This window comes from Mauremys mutica, chromosome 2, assembly GCF_020497125.1.
Source record: "Mauremys mutica isolate MM-2020 ecotype Southern chromosome 2, ASM2049712v1, whole genome shotgun sequence".
In the NCBI taxonomy this organism is placed as follows: domain Eukaryota; kingdom Metazoa; phylum Chordata; order Testudines; family Geoemydidae; genus Mauremys; species Mauremys mutica.
In genome coordinates, this window is record NC_059073.1 from 259,699,400 (window position 1) to 259,723,370 (window position 23,971).

The 23,971-nt window shown below is 45.0% G+C and overlaps 1 protein-coding gene across 1 annotated transcript in view; it reads left to right on the forward strand.

Moving 5' to 3' along the window:
• SPAG6 (sperm associated antigen 6) overlaps positions 1 to 23,971 on the forward strand; it is a 65,175-nt gene that overhangs the window by 18,621 nt on the left and 22,583 nt on the right. The window contains exons 3-6 of the mRNA XM_045007598.1: positions 4,146 to 4,312; positions 8,270 to 8,453; positions 22,153 to 22,358; positions 23,325 to 23,498. Coding sequence (XP_044863533.1) covers positions 4,146 to 4,312; positions 8,270 to 8,453; positions 22,153 to 22,358; positions 23,325 to 23,498 — 731 coding nt within the window. The remainder of the gene's footprint in view (positions 1 to 4,145; positions 4,313 to 8,269; positions 8,454 to 22,152; positions 22,359 to 23,324; positions 23,499 to 23,971) is intronic.

A 23,971-nucleotide genomic window follows, 5' to 3' on the forward strand; every position in this document is an offset into this window, starting at 1 on the left:
TCGCCTGGCTGCAGTTTACGCTCAGCCAGACACCCGTGCCGAGAGAATATCCCAGTGGGAAGCGCTGTGTATCCGGGAGGCTTTGAAAGCAAGTTTCCTCGGAGAGCAGGGTAACCTATGACTCTCCACTTGCTTTCAAGAGAAACTGACCCTGGGCCTGTGTCTGTATGTGTCGATTTCGATCTGCGGTTACATACCCCGTTCTCCAAGTTTCCCCCACTTCCAAAGCACGTTTTAAAGCAAATTAATTGTTACACTCATTATTAATAAATCTTTGTTTTACTTTGCATTTCTGTTCAGGTGTTGAAACATGGACGCATACTGTGCTGGGCACGGTGTGCACTGATGTACAGACCGCTTGTTCCATAGAGGAATGACATCCTCCTGCTCCTACATAGGTCTCTGGGGTGGGGGACGGTTGCAAGTGGTTGTGCATGAAGGGGAGGGATTGCAGGAAGGGGTGGGTTTGCAGGAAGGGGCGAGTGGTGCCTTCTTTGGATAGGGGTTTGGATGATGGCAGTGGGCTGCGGGTTTGGGCGTAGGAAGGGGTGAGGGGTGTGGGGGAAGGGTGAGTATCTGTCCGTGGATGAGGGCTCTTGTTGGGGCTCAGGGCAGCGGAGAGGCTCGTTGCTACGGTGGAAGTGCATGGTAAGGGCAGCGTGCCTTAACATTAAGGGGGTGGCAGGCGCTAGGACCCTGGACAAGCATACACATCACAGAATGACCCGGGGCAGCATACACCACACAGAGTGACTCTGGTGCCTACTGACTGCAGTGTGTGTGTGCCCTGCAGTTGATCATGCCCCCAAGTCTGTACCCTGGTAATGTAGGCTATACCGTGCAATTATAAATCCCCTCCCCCCCCCATACACAAAAAAATCCTCTGACACGAAAGACGTGACCGAAACAGTGAATAACAGCAAACAGCTTTTAATAATCTAATATACAGTGGGGGGATGAAACTTGGATTTGGGACTGGGTGAGCCTGTAAGGGAAGCACTTCTACAAATTTATAGCGTGAGAGGTGTGTGGTACATTAGCGCTATGCAGTGGTGCAGTGACAGTTCTCACGGTCCCTACCGCCCCTCCGTCTTGTACTTTTGGGTGAGGGGGGGGCAGGACTTCTTGGCGGGGGAGGGCGGTTGCAGATACACTGCAGGGGGGCTCTGTCCTCCTGCCTGTGGTCCTGCAGAACATCAACAAGGCGCCGGAGCGTGTCCGTTTGCTCCCTCATTAGCCCAAGCAGCGTTTGAGTCGCCTGCTGGTCTTCCTGCCGCCACCTATCCTCCCGTTCGATGTGTGTGCAATGCTGTTGACATAGGGTCTCCCTCCACTGTCTCTGCTCTGCCGCCTCGGCTCTGGAGCAGGCCATCAGTTCCGCGAACATCTCGTCCCTAGTCTTTTTCTTTCGCCGCCTAATCTGCGCCAGCCTCTGCGAGGGGGATGCCGGGGCAGTCCGGGAAAGAGCCGAAGCTGTGTGATGGGAAAAGTAACTGATTTCCTTGAACAGATACATGTTTGCGAACAGTGAACACAGTCTAGTCAGTTTCTCTGAACAAGACCATACAGGGCAACAAGTCTCACGAGATCTCAGGACAAGTTCGAGATTTCGGAATACGCTCTCATTGGCTGCGGCATTGCACAGGAGAGCGGACAAGTGGGGAGAGACAGCTGAATCCGTCTAGCAGACAGTCCTGGTAAGCCTTACAGTACATTCTGCTTATCAGTTAATGGATAGCTGTGCCCTCCCGCTAAAGGCAATCTGGAAATCATATACTCTGACCCTTTTCCAGCCACTCCCGCCAGTGCACGGGAAAGATCAATGTATGCTTTTCCTATGTGGCCTACAACACGTGGCTGTTAAGCGAGGGTCATTGTTATGCAAAGTAAAAGTCAACCATTCACAACAGTAACAATACACTAATTGCCCTAATTAGATGCAGCATTTCATGAACGAGATCACCCTGATGCGGGTCCCTCGGAGTCACAAAGAGCGGATGCTAAGGGAAGCCCTGCAGAGACCAGGACCATATGCGGCCATGCTTGTGGAGGCGATGATTCCCATCTACATAAGGATGTCCTGGCGCGGAAGAGTGTGCTTCCACGGAGCACCCAACAAGGCACCTCTCCCCAGGAACCTCCTGCGGAGGCTTTTCGAGGACCTAAATGAGACCTTTCGTGAATTGTCCCTGGAGGATTATTGTTCAATCCCTATATGTGTGGACCTACTTTTCATATAGTTTTTCATTGAAAATTTTATATATAGTGTTTCTATTTTTTTATACCTGTTTTATAAAAAATAAATGTTTACATGTTTATAGCACTTACCGCCTGATCCTTCCCCTGATTCAGAGTCCGGGTTAATGGCCGTGGAGGGTTGGTAGGGGATCTCTGTGAGGGTGATGAAGAGATCCTGGCTGTCAGGGAAAGCGGTATTGTGTTCGCTGTCGCCTGCGCCGTCCTCCACAGACCCTTCCTCATCTTCCACATCGGCGAACATCGAGGAGGAACTGTCCAGGTTCACTATGCCATCCACTGAGTCCACGGTCACTGGTGGGGCAGTGGTGGCAGACCCACCTAGAATGGCATGCAGTGCCTCGTAGAAGCGGCATGTCTGGGGCTGGGCTCCGGAGCGTCAGTTTGCCGCTCTGACTTTTTGGTAGCCTTGTCTCAGGTCCTTGATTTTCACGCGGCACTGCATTGCATCCCGGCTGTATCCTTTCTCTATCATTGCTTTGGAGACCTTCTCGAAGGTCTTTGCATTCCGCTTGTTGGAGCGCAGCTCCGACAGCACAGACTCCTCACCCCACACACCGATCAGATCCAGGACTTCCCGGTCTGTCCATGCTGGGGACCTCTTTCTATTCTTGGATTGGCCAGACTCCTCTGCTGGAGAGCTCTGCATCGTTGCAGGTGCTGCGGAGCTCCTCCCGATGTCCAGCCAGGACGTCAGATTCAAAGTGCCCAGACAGGAAAAGGAATTCAAATTTTCCCGGGTCATTTCCTGTGTGGCTGGTCAGAGAATCCAAGCTCCGACTGCTGTCCAGAGCGTCAACAGAGTGGTGCACTGTGGGATAGCTCCCGGAGCTACTAAGTTCGATTTGCATCCACACCTAGCCTAATTCGAGCTAGCCATGTCGAATTTAGCGTTACTCCACCTGTCGGGGTGGAGTACCGAATTCGAACTAAAGAGCCCTCTAGTTCAAATTAAATGGCTTCCTGGTGTGGACGGTTGAGCGGTTAGTTCGAATTAACTCTGCTAAATTCGATTTAAAGTCCTAGTGTAGACCAGGCCTAAGTCCCAGAAGCACTTTAAAAACTGATTGTGGGGACTACAAGGGAGTAAAATCAGCAGAGATGTTGCAAAAGAAGATTCCACATTCCCGTATGCCCAGCGGGTCTTTGCAGCTCACTGTGGAGGAAGAGAATGTAGACTAGCCATAAGAGGGACAAGGGCATAGCTGGTAGATCTATAAATGTTGTGGGTGAAAAAATCTGTGTCTGGCAAAGCAGACCTGCTACTCTTCCCATAATCTGCTATAGGAACTATAGCCTCTGTCCAGATGTCCTGGCCTGTTGGGGGGCCAGGATGACTTCATGTAGAGCAAAGCTGAAATAAAAAGAGTGTGCTTGTTTTCTCAAGATTTGCCCCAAAATACTCACCTGCTTATGTATATTGGTTTATGCCAGATGGTCTATCAGGAGAGGAGTGGAAAGATGGTTTTGTGATTATTGTGCTGGATTGGGAATGAGACTTGCTTCTTCATATGAATAACAGGGATAACAATACTTCCCTACTACACAGGGATGTTGTGGTGATAAATAAGTATCCGAGAACTTTACAAACATTAATTCAAATGCTGGGAGGAGAGGAGGGGCAAATCAGGACTTAGATATAATACATCGCCCACCCACGTGTTGCAGACACATCTTTACTTCCTGGAAAGCAGGTGGGAATGTTATAGACATTAGCAGGAACAGGCAAATATTTGATTAATTTTCAGTGGAACATTTGTGAATTTATCACAAGTTTCTGCTACTTGTAAGAGTCTATTTAATTTGTTTTTATGAAAAAAAAGTCTGTTTAGATAAATCTTTGCTTATAGTATTGCCTCTTTCTTCTGCTTCTTCCTAATGCAACTCAGGTGTAATGTCTTTGCTGAGGCCTCTTCTGTTGGATGTGGTCCCAACTATTCAACAGACTGCTGCTTTGGCTCTTGGGAGACTTGCCAATTATAACGATGACCTGGCAGAGGCGGTTGTTAAGGGAGACATTCTTCCACAGCTTGTATATTCATTGGCTGAACAGAATGTAAGGAATTTTTATTTTCTTAAACAATTTAACTGCCAATTAAAAAAAAACTTAATGAACTGTCTTGACTCTCAGTGCAGTAATACATGTACTGAAGTTACATACAGCATGTGCATTCGTCTCCTGGTAAGTCAAAATATACTGTAGTCAGAATTGTAACTCAATGAGACATTTAAAAATTCTTATTCTGTATTATCTGTAATATATTCATGGGAGCTTTATTTTTCTTAAGTGTTAATGAAAGGATTTGTAGAAGGCTGTTTTTTTTTTCTTCAAATAATTAGAAATGCTGTACAGATAATTGGTTAGAACTTGTCTTTAATTCTAAATGCTTATAAAATGCACATAAATTGAACTGCAGTTATCCTGTAGTTAACATCTCCAAACTTGAACATTTGGAAACTTGTATAGCATGAGGAATATAAAATCTAATTATTGGCACAGACACAGTACAACACATTAAAAGGATTTAATCTGCTTGTTTGTCAAATAAAATGTGATATGATATAGCACAAATATATCTCACAGGCTGTCCCCCACTTTTCCTACAGTTTTTGGATGGATTCCAATTTTAGGATCCTAACTTAGGTTAACAGCAATGTTTTCAAACGTGGTTCCTAGTGATTGGAAAATATAGAAATTTGAGAGTTATAATATGGCTACAATTCCAATTTATTTAACTGAATTTAGATTGTAGTTTTGTTGTTTTAGATTTAGAAGAATTCAAATATCAATGCTTATCACTGAAATGAAATTACATAGTTTTTCATCTTTTGAGAATTCAGAAGTAATCACTAATGAAATAATATTTTCATTGTTGCATATGTGATTAATACTTCTACAGTCATAATAAAAATTCCATATTATTATTGAAGGGAATCACCCATTCATTCTAAAATATGTATATAGTATGGAACAAAGTAGGACTTAGATAAAGTTATAAACAATTTGGTTATTTAACAATTTTAAAGAGAGAAAATTATGGTCTTTGTTGTTTGTTTGATGTTACGCCATTTATTTGATAGGAGAAACTATACAAAGTTAGCATAGATGCCTTGACTTATCTTTTCCATTTTAGTGTCTATACTGTCAATGCATCCAGGAGACAGCTGTGATTCAGAATCACTTGGGGCATCAGCAAGATTAGTGTGAGGTCACAGAAGGCCTACCGTGCTTTAGTGACTGAGGGCAAGTGAAGGAAACTAATTATCCAGTTCATACAGAGTTTAGCAAGACATGCAAGTAATTTGTTAGTTCCTATGGGCAATTCCCTATGCATTCCTATTCCATTCATTTTATGCATCAGTATCAAAAAGGATCAGATCCTGTGAGCACTCCATAGTGGAACTTTCATTGACTTGTACATGTGCAGGACTTACAGGATCAAGCATCTGATCAGTGTTTTCTCATATACACTGAGTGAAAATAAAAAAGGTTTTATAGCACATTCTAAATGTTTTTGTGAATGTGTTTTATTTCAAGAACAACATATTGTGAATAAGAATAAACCCTAAAAAGAGCCTTTCCCACAGTATAAAAGGAATAATGCACATGCACACATAGGAGGGTGTATATTGGGGCAGATTCTCAGCTGGTGTAAATTGGCATAGCTCCATTGACTTCAGTGGAGCTATGCCAGTTTACATCAGCTGAGGATCTGCCCTATCATGGATATATTATTCCTATTAAATTATGCTTTGGGCAGAGAGACATTTTTTTTAGGGTTATTATTCTTATTCAAAATGTCTTTTACATTAAAGGCAACCTATTTTTCTATTTTAGAACCAGGTCCTTCTGCCACTGAAGTCCTGGGGAGTTCTGCCATTTTAACTTCATTGGGATCAGCCCTTAGGCTAACCTCTGTCAATTTGTACATTAACTACACGAAGACTAGATTTTGCCTGGCCCATTTTTAGAGGTGTAGCACGGTTCAGTTAGGAAATTGCCTAGTAGGTAGGCCACAGCTCATCAATTTCCAATGTCTTGAGGGAGGGGGCCTTGTCAGGCAGTCTGGGGGCATGATAGCCAAGTTACAGTCTGTCCTTCTCTGGGTTACCCTCAGTTGGGATGGGGTAGAGGGAAGGGTAGGGAGAGCTGGGCCCTCCTTCTCGACTGGATCCTGGATCCAAAGGGAGGATGCGGGCGGGGATGCTTCCATCCCCACTAACTGATACTCCAGATCAGCCACCCTTGGGCCACTTCCTACCTTCCCAGTGCTCTCTTCAGTTTGGGGCATAGTCACAGCCCTCTGGTTCCCTCCTCACAGAAGGTTGTTCAAGCAGTCTCAGTGATTCAGGTAGTCAGCTGGGGTTTCCAAATTGCGATGTCCAACGATTTCCCCCTTGTCAGACAGAAGGGGAAAGAAAAAGTGGTCAGGCCTCTGGCTGCCCAGTAAGGCCTTACCCACGGTCCAGGTCCTTCTCCATACTGGCTTCCTTCTTGCAGACAGCCTTTCCTTCACTCTTTCCACAGCTTGATTGCCAGAGTCCCATTTTAAGCAGGTCCTCCATTTGGAGCATATTCTGCAGCTGCTGAGGAGCGGGGCCCTCTTGGCTTGGTCTTGCTCCTTTAGTCTTAGTGAGGGTCCATCAACCCCCTCACAATAGGCATGTAGGAGGTGTTGGCCCATGGATGCTTCACAGTCACCTGTGCAGTCGCCACACAAAGCCAAGGCACAATCTGCGTATTTGCTCAGAGAAAGCACAAGGACTGCTCCCTTCTAGTGCCCACAGGGGCAGGGCCGGCTTTAGGAAGTGCGGGGCCCGATTCGAACAGTTTCGACGGGACCCCGGCAGGGATGACAAAAAAAAAAAAACACGTACAAAAACACGTGGGGCTTGTACTCACCGGGCAATGCTCTGAGTCTTCGGCGGCACTTCGGCGGCGGGTCCTTCACTCACTCCAGGTCTTCAGTGGCACTGAATGACCTGCCGCTGAAGACCCGAAGTGCCGCCAGGTGAGTAAAAATGAAAAAGGCACCTCTAGGCAGGGAAGGGATTCTCACTGGGTGTGGGGCCCGATTCAGGGGAATTGGTGGAATAGGCCTAAAGCCGGCCTTGCACAGGGGCACAAGGAACCCAAAGGGGGTAGGGAAGAGAGATGGCCAGGTGCACAATGGGGAGCATGCTATGCTGTCCTAAGACAGTTAGAGAGGAAGGGTGATCCAGTGTTTAGGATACTAGCTTGGGACTTGAGAGACATTGAGCAGGTCATTTAGGGCCAGCGTTTTAATGGTATGTAGGTACTTAATGATGCACATAGGCAGCCAGTGGGATTTATAACAGCACATAAAGCAGGCTAGGTGACTAATTCTCATTGACTTCATTGAAACTTAGGCACCCAACTCACTTAAGAGCTTTTGAAAATCTTATTAGGCATCTATCTGCATCATTAGGTGCCTAAATACTTTTGAAAATCTGGTCATTAGTCTGTGTGTTCCCCATCTGTAAGATGGAAGTAATATTATTGGGCTTGTGAGGATAAATACATTCTACAATAGTGGAGGCCATATAAATGCCATAGACAGAATCTGTCCTGGAGCTTGCCCTGCGCTGAGGGCAGATTGGTGCATATCATACACGGTTGGATCCAACAGGTCAGAATTATTGTATTTGTCTAGCTCTTGTGAGACATATATTTGCATAAATGAATGATCTTTCCTGTTATCTTTTAGTCACACCTCCTCAACCCTCCCATTTTGTCTATGTGTTTACCTATTGCATACTGTCAGCATCTTAGATTGTGAGCTGACTAGGGCAGGGTCTGTATGTGTTAATTGTTTGTCCAGTGTCTTGTACAATGGAGCCCTCATCCTTAATTTGGGTACTTATGTGCTACTGCAATAGGAATTAATCAATAGTAATAATAAAATACTTCTTTTAGTATTTGTTCTGATCTTTTTGATTTTTGAAGTAATGATATTAGTAAAAATGTATGTTTTGTTTCCAATTTGTGTAGCGTTTCTACAAAAAAGCAGCTGCATTTGTGTTAAGAGCGGTTGGTAAACATTCTCCTCAGCTAGCTCAAGCGATAGTTGATTGTGGAGCACTGGATACACTTGTGATTTGCTTGGAAGATTTTGACCCTGGAGTAAAGGAAGCTGCAGCCTGGGCACTTGGGTATATTGCCAGACATAATGCAGGTAATAGGTTTTGTGTGTGCTTTGTTACACCATAATATTGTTTGTTTAAAAGTGATTATACGTTGTGATATGTTGATTTATTGTAATTTATAACTCAGAAAATGATTCCCCCCGACATTAAATCTTGCATTTGGAACTGAATTCTACTCTGTTTTACCAATCCATCAAGTTCAGATCTTGTGTAACACCTGCATATTTGGCAGCCCTTAATGCCTGACAACATGAGAGAGAGGCATTCTCCCATAAAATGCCCTTTGACTTAGGAGGAGATGCATTGTGGTGGGGGCCAGCAAACCACAGATTCTGACTTCATGTCTTTTACTGAGTGGTTTTAATATTTCTGTGCACTTCACAGCCCTTATTACTGAACAAGGACTCCTAACTCCTCCAGCATTCATTCCCTTAATTTAACAAATAGCATAACTGAGAGGTTGTGCAACATCACTTCTGGGAAAACTCGGAATAGAACTGATGTCACCCAACATCACAGAACCAAATCTCATCTGCTTGGCTGCACTGCCTTTCAGAACAAACGTGCCAAATCTATTGGCTTGACTATGCTGTTTGTAATCATTGTTCTTAACCTCTAGACCACACTCGTCTCCCAGAGCCAGGAACAGATCCCAGGAATCTGGTACCCAACAGTCCACTACTCTTTCACATATAGTTGTGTAATGCTACTTGTAATGTGTATATCATGTTCCTATTTAAGGGCTGATCCAGGGTAATAGCTTACTTCTACCAGCTGTTCATTTAGTTCAAGTGGTAGAGGGTTGTGCTGTGGAGTTAAGGGTTCTGAGGTCAAACTCCCCTGACCACTTGTATTTGGGGGGGAAATAGCTGGTGTTTATTTGGATGAAAGAGCTTAGTGTGTTGACCCTGGAATAATTGTAGCTGTTGAAATGATTTTATATTCTAAAACATTGTATTTAGTATGAATTTGAATGTTGTCTTTTGTTTTATGTGGATGGGCACTTAATTATAGATTGTGGGAGATCTTGCTTCTTCTTCGAGTGATTGCTCCTATGCATTCCAGTCAGGTGTGCGCGCCGCGCATGCACGGCTCTTCGGAAGATTTTTACCCTAGCAACTCCGGCGGGCCGGCTGGGCGCCCCCTGGAGTGGCGCCGCTATAGCGCAGGATATATACCCCAGCCGGCCCGTCCGCTCCTCAGTTCCTTCTTTCCGCCCGTGACGGCCGTTGGAACAGTGGAGCACAGCTCAGCTGACCTCCACTTCCCTAGCTACTCGTAGTTTTCTCTCGTTCTGTTTATAGTTGTAGTTAACTCTGTTTGTTTGTAGAATAGTATAGTGTATTTATTTTACAGGGGTTGGGGTTTATCCCCTTCCCCTCACCCGGGGCCGGGTCTGATGCCCGGTCCACAGGGTTTTCTAATGCTCGGCCGGCCACAAGCCGCTGCCGACAAGAGATCTTCTCCTAAGTGCCTCGAGGGATCTTACCTCACAGATAAGTGCCGCATTTGTGAGGCCCTTAATCAGTGAACAAAGGGGAGCTGGGCTTTCGTTTTAAACAGCTCCTGAGGGAGGCAGCTCTTGCTCCTCCGCTCTCGGCGCCGAGTGCTAGTTAGTTTTCACGGCGCGCTCCCTCGGCACCGGACCGCCGGTGCTGCCAAGGCCTCCTGGCACCACCGTCGCTGACTCCGACGTACCCTCGGCATGGACCTCTCTCCTGGAGGATGAAGAGTTACTCCGGCCAGGCAAGAGCCGTCGAGTCCGGTGCTGGAATGCTCCCTGGTACGCACCGTGGTCGAGCTCGCCCGGAAGCTGCGTCCGAGCCGCCTGCTCCGCAGCCGAGCGCTATGCTCAGTCGGATCGCCCGGCACCGATGTCTGCCGCGGCACCGACAATATCCGCACCTTTCACTCCGGCCAGGCAAGAGCCGTCGAGTCCGGTGCTGGAAAGCTCCCCGGTACGGACCGTGGTCGAGCTCGCTCTGAAGCTGCGTCCGAGCCGCCTGCTCCGCAGCTGAGCGCTATGCTCCGTCGGATTGCCCGGCACCGATGTCTGCCATGGCACCGACAATATCCGCACCTTTCACTCCGGCCAGGCAAGAGCCGTCGAGTCCGGTGCTGGAAAGCTTCCCGGTATGGACCGTGGTCGAGCTCGCTATGAAGCTGCGTCCGAGCCGCCTGCTCCGCAGCCAAGCGCTATGCTCCGTCGGATCGCCCGGAACCGATGTCGGCCGCGGCACCGACAATATCCGCACCGTTAACTCCGGCCAGGCAAGAGCCGTCAAGTCAGGTGCCGGAAAGCTCCCCGGTACGCACCGTGGTCGAGCTCGCCCGGAAGCTGCGTCCGAGCCGCCTGCTCCGCAGCCGAGCGCTATGCTCAGTCGGATCGCCCGGCACCGATGTCTGCCGCGGCACCGACAATATCCGCACCTTTCACTCCGGCCAGGCAAGAGCCGTCGAGTCCGGTGCTGGAAAGCTCCCCGGTACGGACCGTGGTCGAGCTCGCTCTGAAGCTGCGTCCGAGCCGCCTGCTCCGCAGCTGAGCGCTATGCTCCGTCGGATTGCCCGGCACCGATGTCTGCCATGGCACCGACAATATCCGCACCTTTCACTCCGGCCAGGCAAGAGCCGTCGAGTCCGGTGCTGGAAAGCTTCCCGGTATGGACCGTGGTCGAGCTCGCTATGAAGCTGCGTCCGAGCCGCCTGCTCCGCAGCCAAGCGCTATGCTCCGTCGGATCGCCCGGAACCGATGTCGGCCGCGGCACCGACAATATCCGCACCGTTAACTCCGGCCAGGCAAGAGCCGTCAAGTCAGGTGCCGGAAAGCTCCCCGGTACGCACCGTGGTCGAGCTCGCTAGGAAGCTGCGTCCGAGCCGCCTGCTCCGCAGTTGAGCGCGATGTTCAGTCGGATCGCCCGGCACCGATGTCTGCCACTGCACCGACAGTATCCACACCGTTAGCTCCGGCCAGGCAAGAGCCGTCGAGTCCGGTGCTGGTAAGCTCCCCGGTACGGACCATGGTCGAGCTCGCTAGGAAGCTGCGTCCGAGCCGCCTGCTCCGCAGCCGAGCGCTATGTTCAGTGGGACCGCCCGGCACCGATGTCTACCGCGGCACCGTCAATGTCCGCACCATTAACTCCGGCCAGGCAAGAGCCGTCAAGTCCGGTGCCGGAAAGCTCCCCGGTACGGACCGTGGTCGAGCTCGCCCTGAAGCTGCGTCCAAGCCGCCTGCTCCGCAGCCGAGCGCTATGCTCCGTCGGATCGCCCGGCACCGATGTCTACCACGGCACCGACAATGCCCGCACCATTAACTCCGGCCAGGCAAAAGCCGTCGAGTCCGGTGCTGGAACACTCCCCGGTATGGACCGTGGTCGAGCTCACTATGAAGCTGCATCCGGGGTGCCAGCTATGGTCGAGCTCACTATTCCCTCCACGCCGGAGACAGTGTCCACGGCGAGGGGGCTGATTGCAACGACAGCATCTCCGCTGCTTCAACCCCCGGCACCGCCGGTGGGGGTTACATAGTCGATGGGCAAGCCTGCCTTGATCAGACCACCCTACCTCGGCACCGCACAGCAGCACCGTTCAGGGTCGCGGTTCCACAGATGTTCTCGGTCCCGTCACCGATCTAGGTCTCGGCGCCATTCTCCCTGTTGGTACCAGTAGTGCTCGCTCGATATGAAGGGCGCGTGTTTTTCACGTTGCCATTTCTCTTCCACACAGAAGGTACCCTCGGTTTGGGGCCTACCATCGTTATTCCCAGTATACGGCCCTCCCGGTTGGCCTCTATACAGCCCAGGGGTATTCAAGGTGCATGGCTGTAATCGCCGCCTTTCTTCGCCACCGTCTGATACACGTTCTCCGTGTCTAGATGAGTGGCTCATTCGAAGATTCGCGAGAACGGAAAGAGGGAGAGAAATTCTCCTCGTTCCAAGGCCTCTCCCCAGGCTCGGTCTTGGAGGATTTTCCTGAGGCCATGGATCAGCCATCTGCCGTACGCTGTCCACTGTCCCTGCTGGTTCACAAGGTCCTGCTCAAACTCCGCAGGGACAGAGCGCCCCTGATCGGGTTCGCTCCAGTGTAACCTGGGCAGCACTGGCACACCATGTTGCTACACCTCTCGGTAGCAACCCTCTTGGCACAGACCCCATAACACGGAATCACGACAACCTTCACCACCCGGTCTTGTAATCCCTGCACCTCACAGCAGGACTCCTGCGTGGCTAAACCGATCCGAGTTACGTTGTTCGGCCTCGGTTCTACGGGATTCTCCGGGGTGGTAGAAAATCATCCATTCGATTAAAGTATCTGGCCGAGTGGAAGCGTTTCTCATGCTGCTCCGAAACGCGCAAGGTTTCTCCCGCCGAGATCCCGCTCCGTTCCATCTGGTTCCTCAGGGCTTGGAGCGTTTATGCACCCCCCCCCCCAAGTGGGGCCCCGCCATAAACCTGGCTCTTCAATCTGGTTCTACCCAGTTTTATGACTGCCCTATTCGAGCCAATGTCAACATGCTCATTGATATAACTGTCCTGCAAGGCAGTTTCCTGTAGTCTTTCCTGCGGCCACACGAGTCTCCGAGCTTCAGACTCTCACAATAGGCCCAAGGGATACTGTGTTCCTCAAGGACAAGGGCAGTTATTACCACGTCCGACCTGCCTCCCCAAGGAGGTGTCAGCCTTTTATATCCACCAGGATATCTTCCTTCCGGTCTTATTTCCGAAGCCACTCTCTGTGCAAGGAGAGCAACGGTTGCCCTCCTTCGACATCTGCAGGGCGTCCGCAATCTATATCTAGCGGACAGATCCCTCTCGTAACGCCCCCACAACCTTCATCGTACCGGCATACCGGACGAAGGGCATACCTGTCTCCTCCTAGAGGATTTCATCTTCAATGACGTTGTGCATCTGCACCTCTTCTGTTTCGGCCCATGTGCCATAGAGCCACCTTGCTGCACATTCCGCCAGGGCTCACGCTTCTCAGCTGCCTTCCTGGCTCGCATTCCCTTTCGGGGGATGTGTTGTACACCTACCTGGTCCTCGGTCCACACCTTTGCCTCATTGGTCCGGGAGTCCAGAGCTGTTGCAGCCTCTGGCTTAGCGGTTGCGTTCTGCAACATCTAACTCCGACCCCACCGCCTACGTAAGGCTTGGGAATCACCTGACTGGAATGCATAGGAGCAATCACTCGAAGAAGAAAAGACGGTTACTCACCGTAGTAACTGTTGTTCTTCGAGATGTGTTGCTCCTATCCATTCCAGACCCGCCCTCCTTCCCCACTGTCGGAGTAGCCGGCAAGAAGGAACTGAGGAGCGGACGGGCCGGCTGGGGTATATATCCTGCGCTATAGCGGCGCCACTCCAGGGGGCGCCCAGCCGGCCCGCCGGAGTTGCTAGGGTAAAAATCTTCCGAAGAGCCGTGCACGCGCGGCGCGCACACCTGACTGGAATGGATAGGAGCAACACATCTCGAAGAACAACAGTTACTACGGTGAGTAACCGTCTTTTATATGTCCAGAGAGTAGGAGACTTTGCTTGTGTAAGCTCCCAAAAGGTCAGCACTTGACTTAATAAAGTCATCTTTCCAGAACTTCTATCCATGTAGACCAAGCTCCTACCTCTTCTTGATTGAGCAGCTAAACTTTTTACAAAATCTGACTTTTCGTTCCTGTCCAGCCCTCTTCCCATCCCGTTTTCTTTTAGTGAATCACTATGCCAGCTCCTCCAGTCCAACGCTGCTACTTTGAACATTATGATACCACGTGGTGAGATTATTTGAGCCATAGGTGTAACTGTCTCATTACAAAGGGTCAGGCATGGTCCACAAGCTGGAGAAAGAAATATGGGAAGAAAGGTGGGAAAGAAAATACTTTAATTTCCTAAGCACACATATAAAAAGATTCAAGTGTAATTAATAGGAAATAGTTTCTGCTGGTTCTGATTCCCAACATCACCCCCAAACTTGTAAGTCCTAGAATTGCAGTTCTTTTTCAGGTGATTTCAAGTATTGTCTGAGTAATTGGCCCCAATTTCAGACCGCTTCAGTGAATGTGTGATCTTGTCCCATCAGGTCCACTTAGATAATTGGCTAGGTGATAGTTCTGATGAAAAGGATCTGGGGGGTTATAGTGAATCACAAATTGAATATGAGTCAACAATGTGATGCAGGTGCGAAAAAGTCTAATGTAATTCTCGGGTATTTTATCAAGAACGTCGTATATAAGACATGGGAGGTGATTGTCCCATTCCACTCTGCACTGGTGAGACCTCAGCTGTAGCACTGTCTGCAATTCTGGGCTCCATGCTTTAGGAAAGATGTGGATAAATTGGAAACAGTCCAGAGGAGTGCAACAAAAATGCTGGCAAGTTTAGTAAACCTGCCCTATGAGGAAAGATTAAAATAACTAGGCATGTTTATTCTTGAGAAAAGAAGACAAGAGGGGAGGACCTGATAAGAGATACGTTAAGGGCTGTTACAAAGAGGAGGTTATCAGTTGTTCTCCATGTCCACTGAAGGCAGGACAAGAAGTAATGGGCTTAATTTCAGGGAGATTTAGGTTCGATATTAGGGAAAAACTTTCTAATGATAAAGGTAGTTAAGTTTTGGAATAGGCTTCCCAGGGGCGTTGTGGAATCCCCATCACTGGAGGCTTTTAAGAACAGGTTGGACAAACACCTGTCAAGGATAGTCTAGGTTTACTTGGTCCTGCCTCAGCACAGGGGGCTATACTTGATGACCTCTCAAGGAACTTTCCAGCCCTACATTTCTATGATTATATGAAAACAAGCCACATTCTTGAAGGTGTAACACTAGCATGTCTCAGGGCATTGGTATGAGAGAGAGCTTTGCACCTATTTGTCACCAGTTTGAATCCAGTCCAATTCAGTAGGGATTAAAAATTCCCATCAAATGGATGTTTGGTGGCCCCTGTATGAGAGAAGTTTGACAGATATCAGTTCCAGCACCTGCATCATAAGCTATGCTTTGCATGAATTGGCAGACTTGAGAGAGAGAGAGATGAACAACTGGATGAATCATGGAGACTGAAATACCCCTGTTTTCCCTAAGGGAAGTTGTTCTCCTCACTCCTGCACCCTGTTCAGGGTTGATGCGTGTTGGCAGTGTGTGAGCCTTCATCAGAGCCATCAAGCAAATTCCTCTCATCAGCAATACATTCATACAATTTATTTAATACTAATGTTATTGTTATATGCAAATTAGTTCATTAAAATGTACATAAAATGTTACACATGAAGGGGACTCTTTCATACCATGAAGCTAAAGCCCTGGAATCCCCCTCTCTCTGAGTCTAGGACTTGGATCCTAGTTGTTGCACAAAATTTGGTGGCTATGATTTTAGTTTATAAATTAATAGAAATAAGGCCTGGTTGGTGGCTTAGCACTATCATCTCATGGCTTCATAGAGAGAACAATAGTTGGAATACTTATCTCAGTTCTTCATGAAGATGTCTGAGTATTGTGTCAATCCTGTGCCAGCTTCAACTGACTGATTTGGGTGGGATACAATGTTCTAGAGGTGACAAAGGACACAGGGCCCAGTCCAACTCCCCCTGAGGTAAATGGGAGTTTTGCATTTGTGATAGCTGCCATCTTGGTCAACATTCGAGAAAGATTGAACCCAGAGCTGCTACAGGTCATACAGGGGCCACCAAACATCAAGAGCCAAGGCTCTGTAGCTGTGTAACATAACAACTCCTATCCTTTGCAGAGTGGCACAGAGGAAGGACCTGTGACACATTCACTAGTGGCAGGTTTCAGAGAGGTAGCTGTGTTAGTCTGTATCAGCAAAAACAACGAGGAGTCCTTGTGGCACCTTAGAGACATTTATGGTGCCACAAGGACTCCTTGTTGTTTGTACTCACTAGTGGGTTACACACTGATTTCGAAGGAAGTTGGATTGAGTCCCTTATGCTGTTTGACAGGAGAGACCATAAAGGAGAGAGGGGAAATCTGTCATGTCATATGAAGCTATGAGGTTAAAGCCATAGAATCTCTCTCTCTGAGTTGAGATCTTGGATCCAAGTTGCTGACTGCATCTGGCCTAAAGAACCTTGCCAGGGGAAGCAAGCCACTGTCCTGGCCGCTTAAAAAAGTTTTGTTTGTTGTTTGTGTATGTGATTTAAGAGTTCCATCCAGGATCTGCAGAGCCTTAAGAGTTGCTACATAACAACATGTACATGTTCATTGCATGCATTGCTTATTCAGAGATCAACTACCCCAGTTTTCAGTTTGGAACTAGAAACCATGTTGAAAAGGTGTCTGGCTGCTTTGACTTGTTGAGATGGTGAAATGCATGACAGAGTTAAGCTATGGAATCCTGAATAGACTAATGGCAATTCTTCATGAGACCCCTTAAGAGAATGGAAGAGTGTGAATTCCCTAGAGAGTGTCTTGCAACACCAAGAGGAGGTTTCTGTTCATTATTACAGTAACATCTAGAGGTGCTGATCAGGATTTGAACCCATTGCACTAGGCCCTATACAACAGATAGGTCTTGTCCTGAAGAGGTTACTTCCTAAGAAGATGAGCAAAATAAGAGTATGTGCATGTTCGCATGTGTATGTGTGTGTGAATATTGACTTGTCCCAACTGCCCTTCAGGCTAATTTCCTAAAGGTTGGGTGAACCAAGTCTCTTTATGGGGGGCCTTCTGTACAATGGAGACGATGCATAGTTGTTTAAGCTAACAAATGATTTGCATCATTTGTTTCCGCACAATTGTGAAATGCATCCCTGCTGGCATTGGATGGGTGAATCTAACAGAAGTTTATGCTGTTAATAAGAATAACAGTCTCAGTTAGGTTGAAATTGGAAGACTGACCAAGCCATGTGCTCTAGGACATAAATTGATCATTAGCTGAGGTTAGTAAGAAATGTTGCTTCCATAGTTATATTGTTGCCCAACGAGTGGCATGACAGGGTTTTTACATTTTCCTCTGAAGTATCAGGTGTTGGCTACTGTTGAGACAAGATAATGGATTAGACCTAGTTAATTATGTTATGGTGTAGGAATTACTATGCTCTCTCATTGAATACATCAACTGCCAATCACCAGCAAAAAGCCCATAAACGCTTAGAAGGCAGTTCTTCTCCGAAAAAGTCTCTAAAAATGCTATTGTGGGATTCTTGGGAGTTTTTGGGTCAAGATGTCAAAAAATTCCTGGCAATAGTGATCTTGCAAAAATTTCCACCATTCAAGAAGGCAGAAATGTCATACGATTAGCTGACTTTGCAAGATTTATGCCAGTTGATGCCAGAATCTCTCAAGAATAGCTCCCAAAATTTGGTGCTCACATATCTAAACTTAGACTTTCCTAGCTTGACCCTTGAAGAGGAACCCCAGGCACTAACCCAACCCAGATGCAGAGCTGAATGATGTCGTCTTGGCTCTTCTTTACCATTTCCATCACTTGTTTTTGAGGACATACAGAGTGTCTAAATAAGAACTGCCATACTGGGTCAGACCAATGGTCCATCTAGTCTGGTATCCTGTCTTTCGATAGTGGGCAATGTCAGGTGCTTCAGAGGGAATGAACAGCACAGGCAATCATCAAGTGATCCACCCCCTGTCAGTCATTCCCAGCATCTGGCAAACAGAGGCTAGGGACACTTCAGAGCATGGTTTTGCCTCCCTGTCTCCATGAACTTACCTAGTTCTTTTTTGAAACACCATTGAGTATTGCGGAATCTGTGAAACATTCCTTGAAATTTTGCTCATATGCCATATTAAGTGAGGTTTTTAAAAAGCAAAAAACCTTGCATTTGAGAGATGCATGAAAATAATTTTGTTTCCATTTGCTTTATCAGCACAAAATCTAAAACCTGTGTTCTACAAATAACCACTGCATAATGCAAGTGGTCAGGAAGGTGAAAATAAGAACACTAGCTACTTACACTCAAGCACCTAACTGAGAAAGTATTTGTCTCTCATTTTTCCCACTCTCTTACACAGCATAACTTTGAATGATTCAAACTAGTTTTCACTCCAGCCACTTAGAAGCCACTCTCCTCCATGTATTTAATGACCTCCAACTTTCTGCTGATGAAAGCTCCTTTTGTGTCTTCAGTGTAGCCTTTACCATTTTGGTTGAAACAACAAGAAGTCCTTGTGGCACCTTAGAAACTAACAAATTTGTTTGGACATAAGCTTTTGTGGGCTATAACCCACTTCATCAGATGCATGGGGTGAAAAATACACTGTTTTCTCTTGTGGACAGAGAAGAACTGCCACATCATCCATGTGACCAGACAATTCCCCTGGTTCCCCATTTCAGGTTCCATTTCAAAACTACCCTTCTTGTTTTCTAAAATCTTTCAAGGACCAGCTCCAGACTGCCTCAGGAACCTCTCAACTCTCTGCTTCTCCTCCCTCTGTTGGTTAGGCACTGGCCTCCTCTCAGACTCTCCACATAATCTTTACACTTTTTGTGATGAAGATGCTTTTATTGCATCTCCTTCCATCCGGATCAACTTCACTATCTTTCTTGGTCTCTCCATTTGCTTTCAAACTTCATCTGAAAAAATATTTTTTCTCCCTTTCCTTATCTGTTTTTCCACCCTTTCTCTCCCTCTGTGTGCGCGGGTGCATGAGAGAGAGAGAGAGAAACTTTGCAATTGTATAATTTAACTCTCTAAAGTGTCTTGGAGGGTATAGTGTGAATCAAAATCACCATAGAAAGTGAAGCTATATTAAATCACTTTTTGAGAAAAAATAAATTTGGTTTTACACGTGCACTTTGCAAATAAACAGAAACAAATGAGAAGGTTTCTGAAAACAGATGATGAGTGTTTCTTTGACCACTGCTCTTTCTTGCTGCATGTTGGCAGGGCTCAAATTGGGCTGCATCGACTCAAAGAATGTATGGATGGAAAAAATCATTTGGCCACTATTGGAGAAGAGAGAACACAGACCTCATATGGGAAGTGCATTTGGGATTGTGGACACGGAGAGCAAGGGAAATGATGAGGTGGGGTATGGCTGTGAGAATAGGTAGCAAGATTGGGGGCAGAGGGGAAATGAACAGTTGGAATCTTGCGTATCTCCTTAAACGCTGACCTGAGCAAATATGGGGCCTGATCCCCTTCCCTCATGCTATAGGAAAGCTTATAGGAGAGGGCTAAAGGAATTAAAATCTCCACAAGGTGAACATTACAGAGATTTCTCTGCAATTTTTCTGTTGGGGGAAGAATTTGTCCCATCCCCCCTAAAGAACAGGCCACAGGGACCGCACACAAAGCTTATGAATCTTGGGGAATCAGAGATAAGCCAGGGACACTGAATTCATCATTGGCTCTCTATCTCTGACCCTACTCTGTGGCAGCATAGCTTCAACAAAGCCATGCCAAGAAGGCACCCTTTATATGGAGATTTTCCCATCAGTGTTATGCCCCAGGCCATGTTACATTTCTGTCTTGGGCTATGCTAGGCACTAGTGGGGGGGGATGGGAATGATATGTGTTTCCCTGCAGCCCTATCTCAAGCTGCTCGCTCTTCTGCCAGCCCACCTGCCCCCTACCCTTTGCAAACAGATACATCTTACAAATATCAGAAGAGCAGATACTCATGGTTCATATTGGTCATGTTTAAATAAGTATTTAAATGTCATCAGACTCCTAGACCTTCAGAAAAGACTTATACTAAATCACACTTAGTTTGTGTTCCTTTTTAAATTTTGTGGATCGTTAATTAAAAAAAAAAGTGTTAGGGCTTAGCAGTGACCTTAAGACATTATACAACTTCTCCTCTTTCTCCTCTCTCTTTATGAAAGGTGATGACAATATCCTGACAGTAAGCCACAAAATATATTTTTCCAGCATCATCACCTATCTCCTTGATGTGATTTCCTTGGCATCATCTCCTTGGCAGTTTTCAGGCAATTGAGATGGTGTCTTTGAAGTTGCCTCTAAAGAGGCTGTTACATTAGTAGGCTGCTCAGCTGGACTATCTGTTTTTATTTTTCTGGTTATTCTCTTTCTTTAACTGACCTTTTGATTAGAAGTAAATCATGTGTCTATATCAATTAGTATACAATACCAAAACATATTTTTGGTGGGAAGCAGGGATTACTTTGCACATTTTTCATTAAAAATACATAAAATGCAACAGTTTGTCATGTGCATTCAATATCTTTGTGCTCAAATAACCTTCTTTACTAAATTTAGTTTTTAAGTAGTGAATCATAGATGCACACTCTAACACAGGGTTTTGTTGAAATTCTGGGCTTATATATATATATGTATCTCTTTACCTTCTAGAGAGAGAGATCTGCTGTGTGAGCATGTATTAGACTCATATGCCTTGCGTATATATTCAAACCCCTAAGTTTCAATAAAATAAAATTTTTTGAAAGTGAACCCTGGAAGATTAATTGTAATAATCTTTTAAAAATTCCTGTATGTATAATATAAATATTGCTTCATAAAAACAATTATTTTAACCATGGAAAATCCTAAGTATAGTGTAAAAACTTGTGTGTTCAGTGCATGTCAGGATGGGCATCTGTGGTCTACTAATTCAAAAAACACCTATAGTCATAAAGATGATTTGGGTACTAACAAAATACAAGCAACATAATGACTGCATAACTATACATACTTAATGAAAGATAGTGTGTGTGTATATATATATATATATATATATATACACACACATGTTTCTTAATATGGAAAGCCTTGATTGATGGAATGTAAATGAAAAGCTAAGCTAGGTCCTTGAAATACAATAGCCATATGTTGCCATGGTACTGTAAGCCAAGTTAAATGTTAAAGATAAGAATAGATGTGCATAACAAGGATAGAACGTAGCAAAACCTTATTTAAGACGCTAACAGGTTATTTGAAACTAATGTGTTTTGTATTCATTCCTCAACATCTTAAAATGGCTATCATGTAGTTTTTGCACCTCGTTATCTAATAATTTCTTATTTCAGTACTGTGATTAATGCCAAATATAGAGAAAGAGCTAATGAATTTCTAATACTGCAGTTCTTGAATAAGTCAGCTACTTATGTGTTTTTTTAAAATTAGGATGAAGTTAGCTAAGGATGTTGTGCTAAACCCAAATGCATAATCTCACAATGACCATACATCTCCTTTAGCTAAATATATGTGGTAGAATTTATATTTTAGTGCCATCAAAATGTCTTTTAAATGGACGGTGGCAACTCCTAGTTGGGTTGTGTTACAAAACAAGGTGCATTTTTTCCCCCAATGAACAGTGTAAAATATAGTTTTTTTTTAAAAATAGTATTGCTGTATTTCGCACATGATCCATATTAATATCTGCTTATAATTTAAATGGACAAAATGTTGTCTAATTAGGGTGGTTGGTAAAATTTTGGTAGCTTTCTCTGTTGTTAGCCATGCATAAAATGCTTGCCTATTGATCAGTGCAGAATAGCCAGGGCTTAAACAGCTGACATCTGCTTACTCTTTTTTTTTTTTTTTTTAAACACAGAATAACAAACCATTTCAGCTTAATCTACCTCAAATGTGTGCATGTAAATGGGGGTCCATCTATTGACCTGTATTCTTTTCAGTTGTGGATTGGTCCACATGGTTTATGAAACCAGGAGGGCTGATTTGAAATGCAGATGTCGAGACAGTGAAGTACACCCTCCCTTTTTTTCTTTGCTCTATCTGTCAGGGTGAAAAATGGCTTGCACAAGGGTCAGTCACCCATACTCACTTAATTACTTTTCTTGGACCTACAGAACTGTCACAAGCTGTGGTGGATGCAGGAGCTGTTCCTCTTTTAGTACTCTGTATCCAGGAGCCAGAAATTGCTTTGAAAAGGATTGCTGCCTCAGCCCTCAGTGATATTTCAAAGCATTCTCCAGAGTTAGCCCAGACAGTAGTGGATGCGGGGGCTATTGCTCACTTAGCTCAGATGATCCTGAACCCTGATGCCAAACTGAAGGTACTTTAAAATTTTTTTCTAAATTACACCAGGCATTATTTGTTACTAAACTGAGGACATTGATATCCATGTTTATTTAGCAAGCTCTTATTGAAATGTCTAACAAAAAAGCATAACTACACAGTTGGTGATAAAGAGTTCTGATTATTTTTGTGTGTTCAATAGCTCTTCAACAAGGAACAGTGAAACTAGTCTTTCAAGTGAATAGTGTTTGTGTTCTAGGCCAGCAGTGCACAGAGAGATTAACATAGTAACATCTAAGAAACAAATTTGGTGTTAAATGTAAAATCCAAGCCCTAAACTTTAAAACCTGTTAGATGGATTTAATAGGTATTATGTGTACAACACAGCTACAGGCAAGCAGAGTTGCACATTTCCAGTTGTGTTATAAAAACATTTTAGTTTAAAATTTAAATACAATAATGTATTTGTTTTTGGAATACATTGAATATTTGTTTCAATAGCTCTTAAGTTGTCATATTTATAGTTTAGTTTATGGAAAATATAGTTCCATTCCTGTGTACAGTTTTACTGTCTTATTCTTACAGCTATAAATAAATAATAAATTATCATTATTAAAAAGAATATAGCTAAACACTTAAGTGGAATATTTTAAATATAAGATCTGTGGGCTCAATCTTATGCTTTGCAAGCAAAAACAATTACTATAGGTTTCTATATTTTCTTTTAAGATATAGTGTTAAATTGTGACTTATTGTATTTGTGTTTCTGTTATATAGCATATTTTAAGAGGTAAATCTAAGGAGAAACTTTTATTAGATACTAATAAATACTCTCAGCTATTAGACTGGCATATGAATTGACTCAATTAATTATATAATAGCTGTGGTTGTTTGCTCTGTGCTGCTTTGTTTTTTGATGGAGCAGATTGTGTGTATGATGACACTCTGTGTGTTGTGGGGTGTTTGTATAATAATAATTTATAAAACAATTTCTGTTTACCAGCGTCAGGTGCTTTCAGCTCTCAGCCAAATAGCAAAGCATTCTGTGGATCTTGCAGAAATGGGGGTTGAAGCAGAAATTTTCCCAGTTGTACTCACATGCCTGAAGGACTCAGATGAATATGTCAAGAAAAATGCTGCAACTTTAATTAGAGAGATAGCAAAGCACACGCCTGAGGTAACACCTTGAAAATGCAAATACAAGGTCGCATCATTAGATTTTACATTTTAAATACAATGCCGTATTATTCGGTCATTTGCTTTTAAAAAGAGAGGGCAAAAGGCTCTATGTAATTTCCACCAGAAAAATATGGAAATGTTTTTGTTGGTGTTCTGAGATGTGGACTGAATATGAATTGAATTAGGAAACTAGGAATAATATATATAATTAGCTTTTCCTTACCAGTAGGTGTCAGTGCAGGGAATGGGGAGTGCACTAATAATATTGCCAGCCACAAACATTAAAAAATTCTGAGTCAAGATACCCCCTTATCCCTCCAATCATGAGATTGGCTTAAACATCATGAGATATTTTAAAATGCTGGGATTTTTTTCTCTTCCTTCTGGTTGTTGAGCCTTTAGGTGATGCTTGAGTCACATTTTCAGGTTTTTTTCCACAGCCATAAAAACTTGCTTTTAAAAAGAAATGAA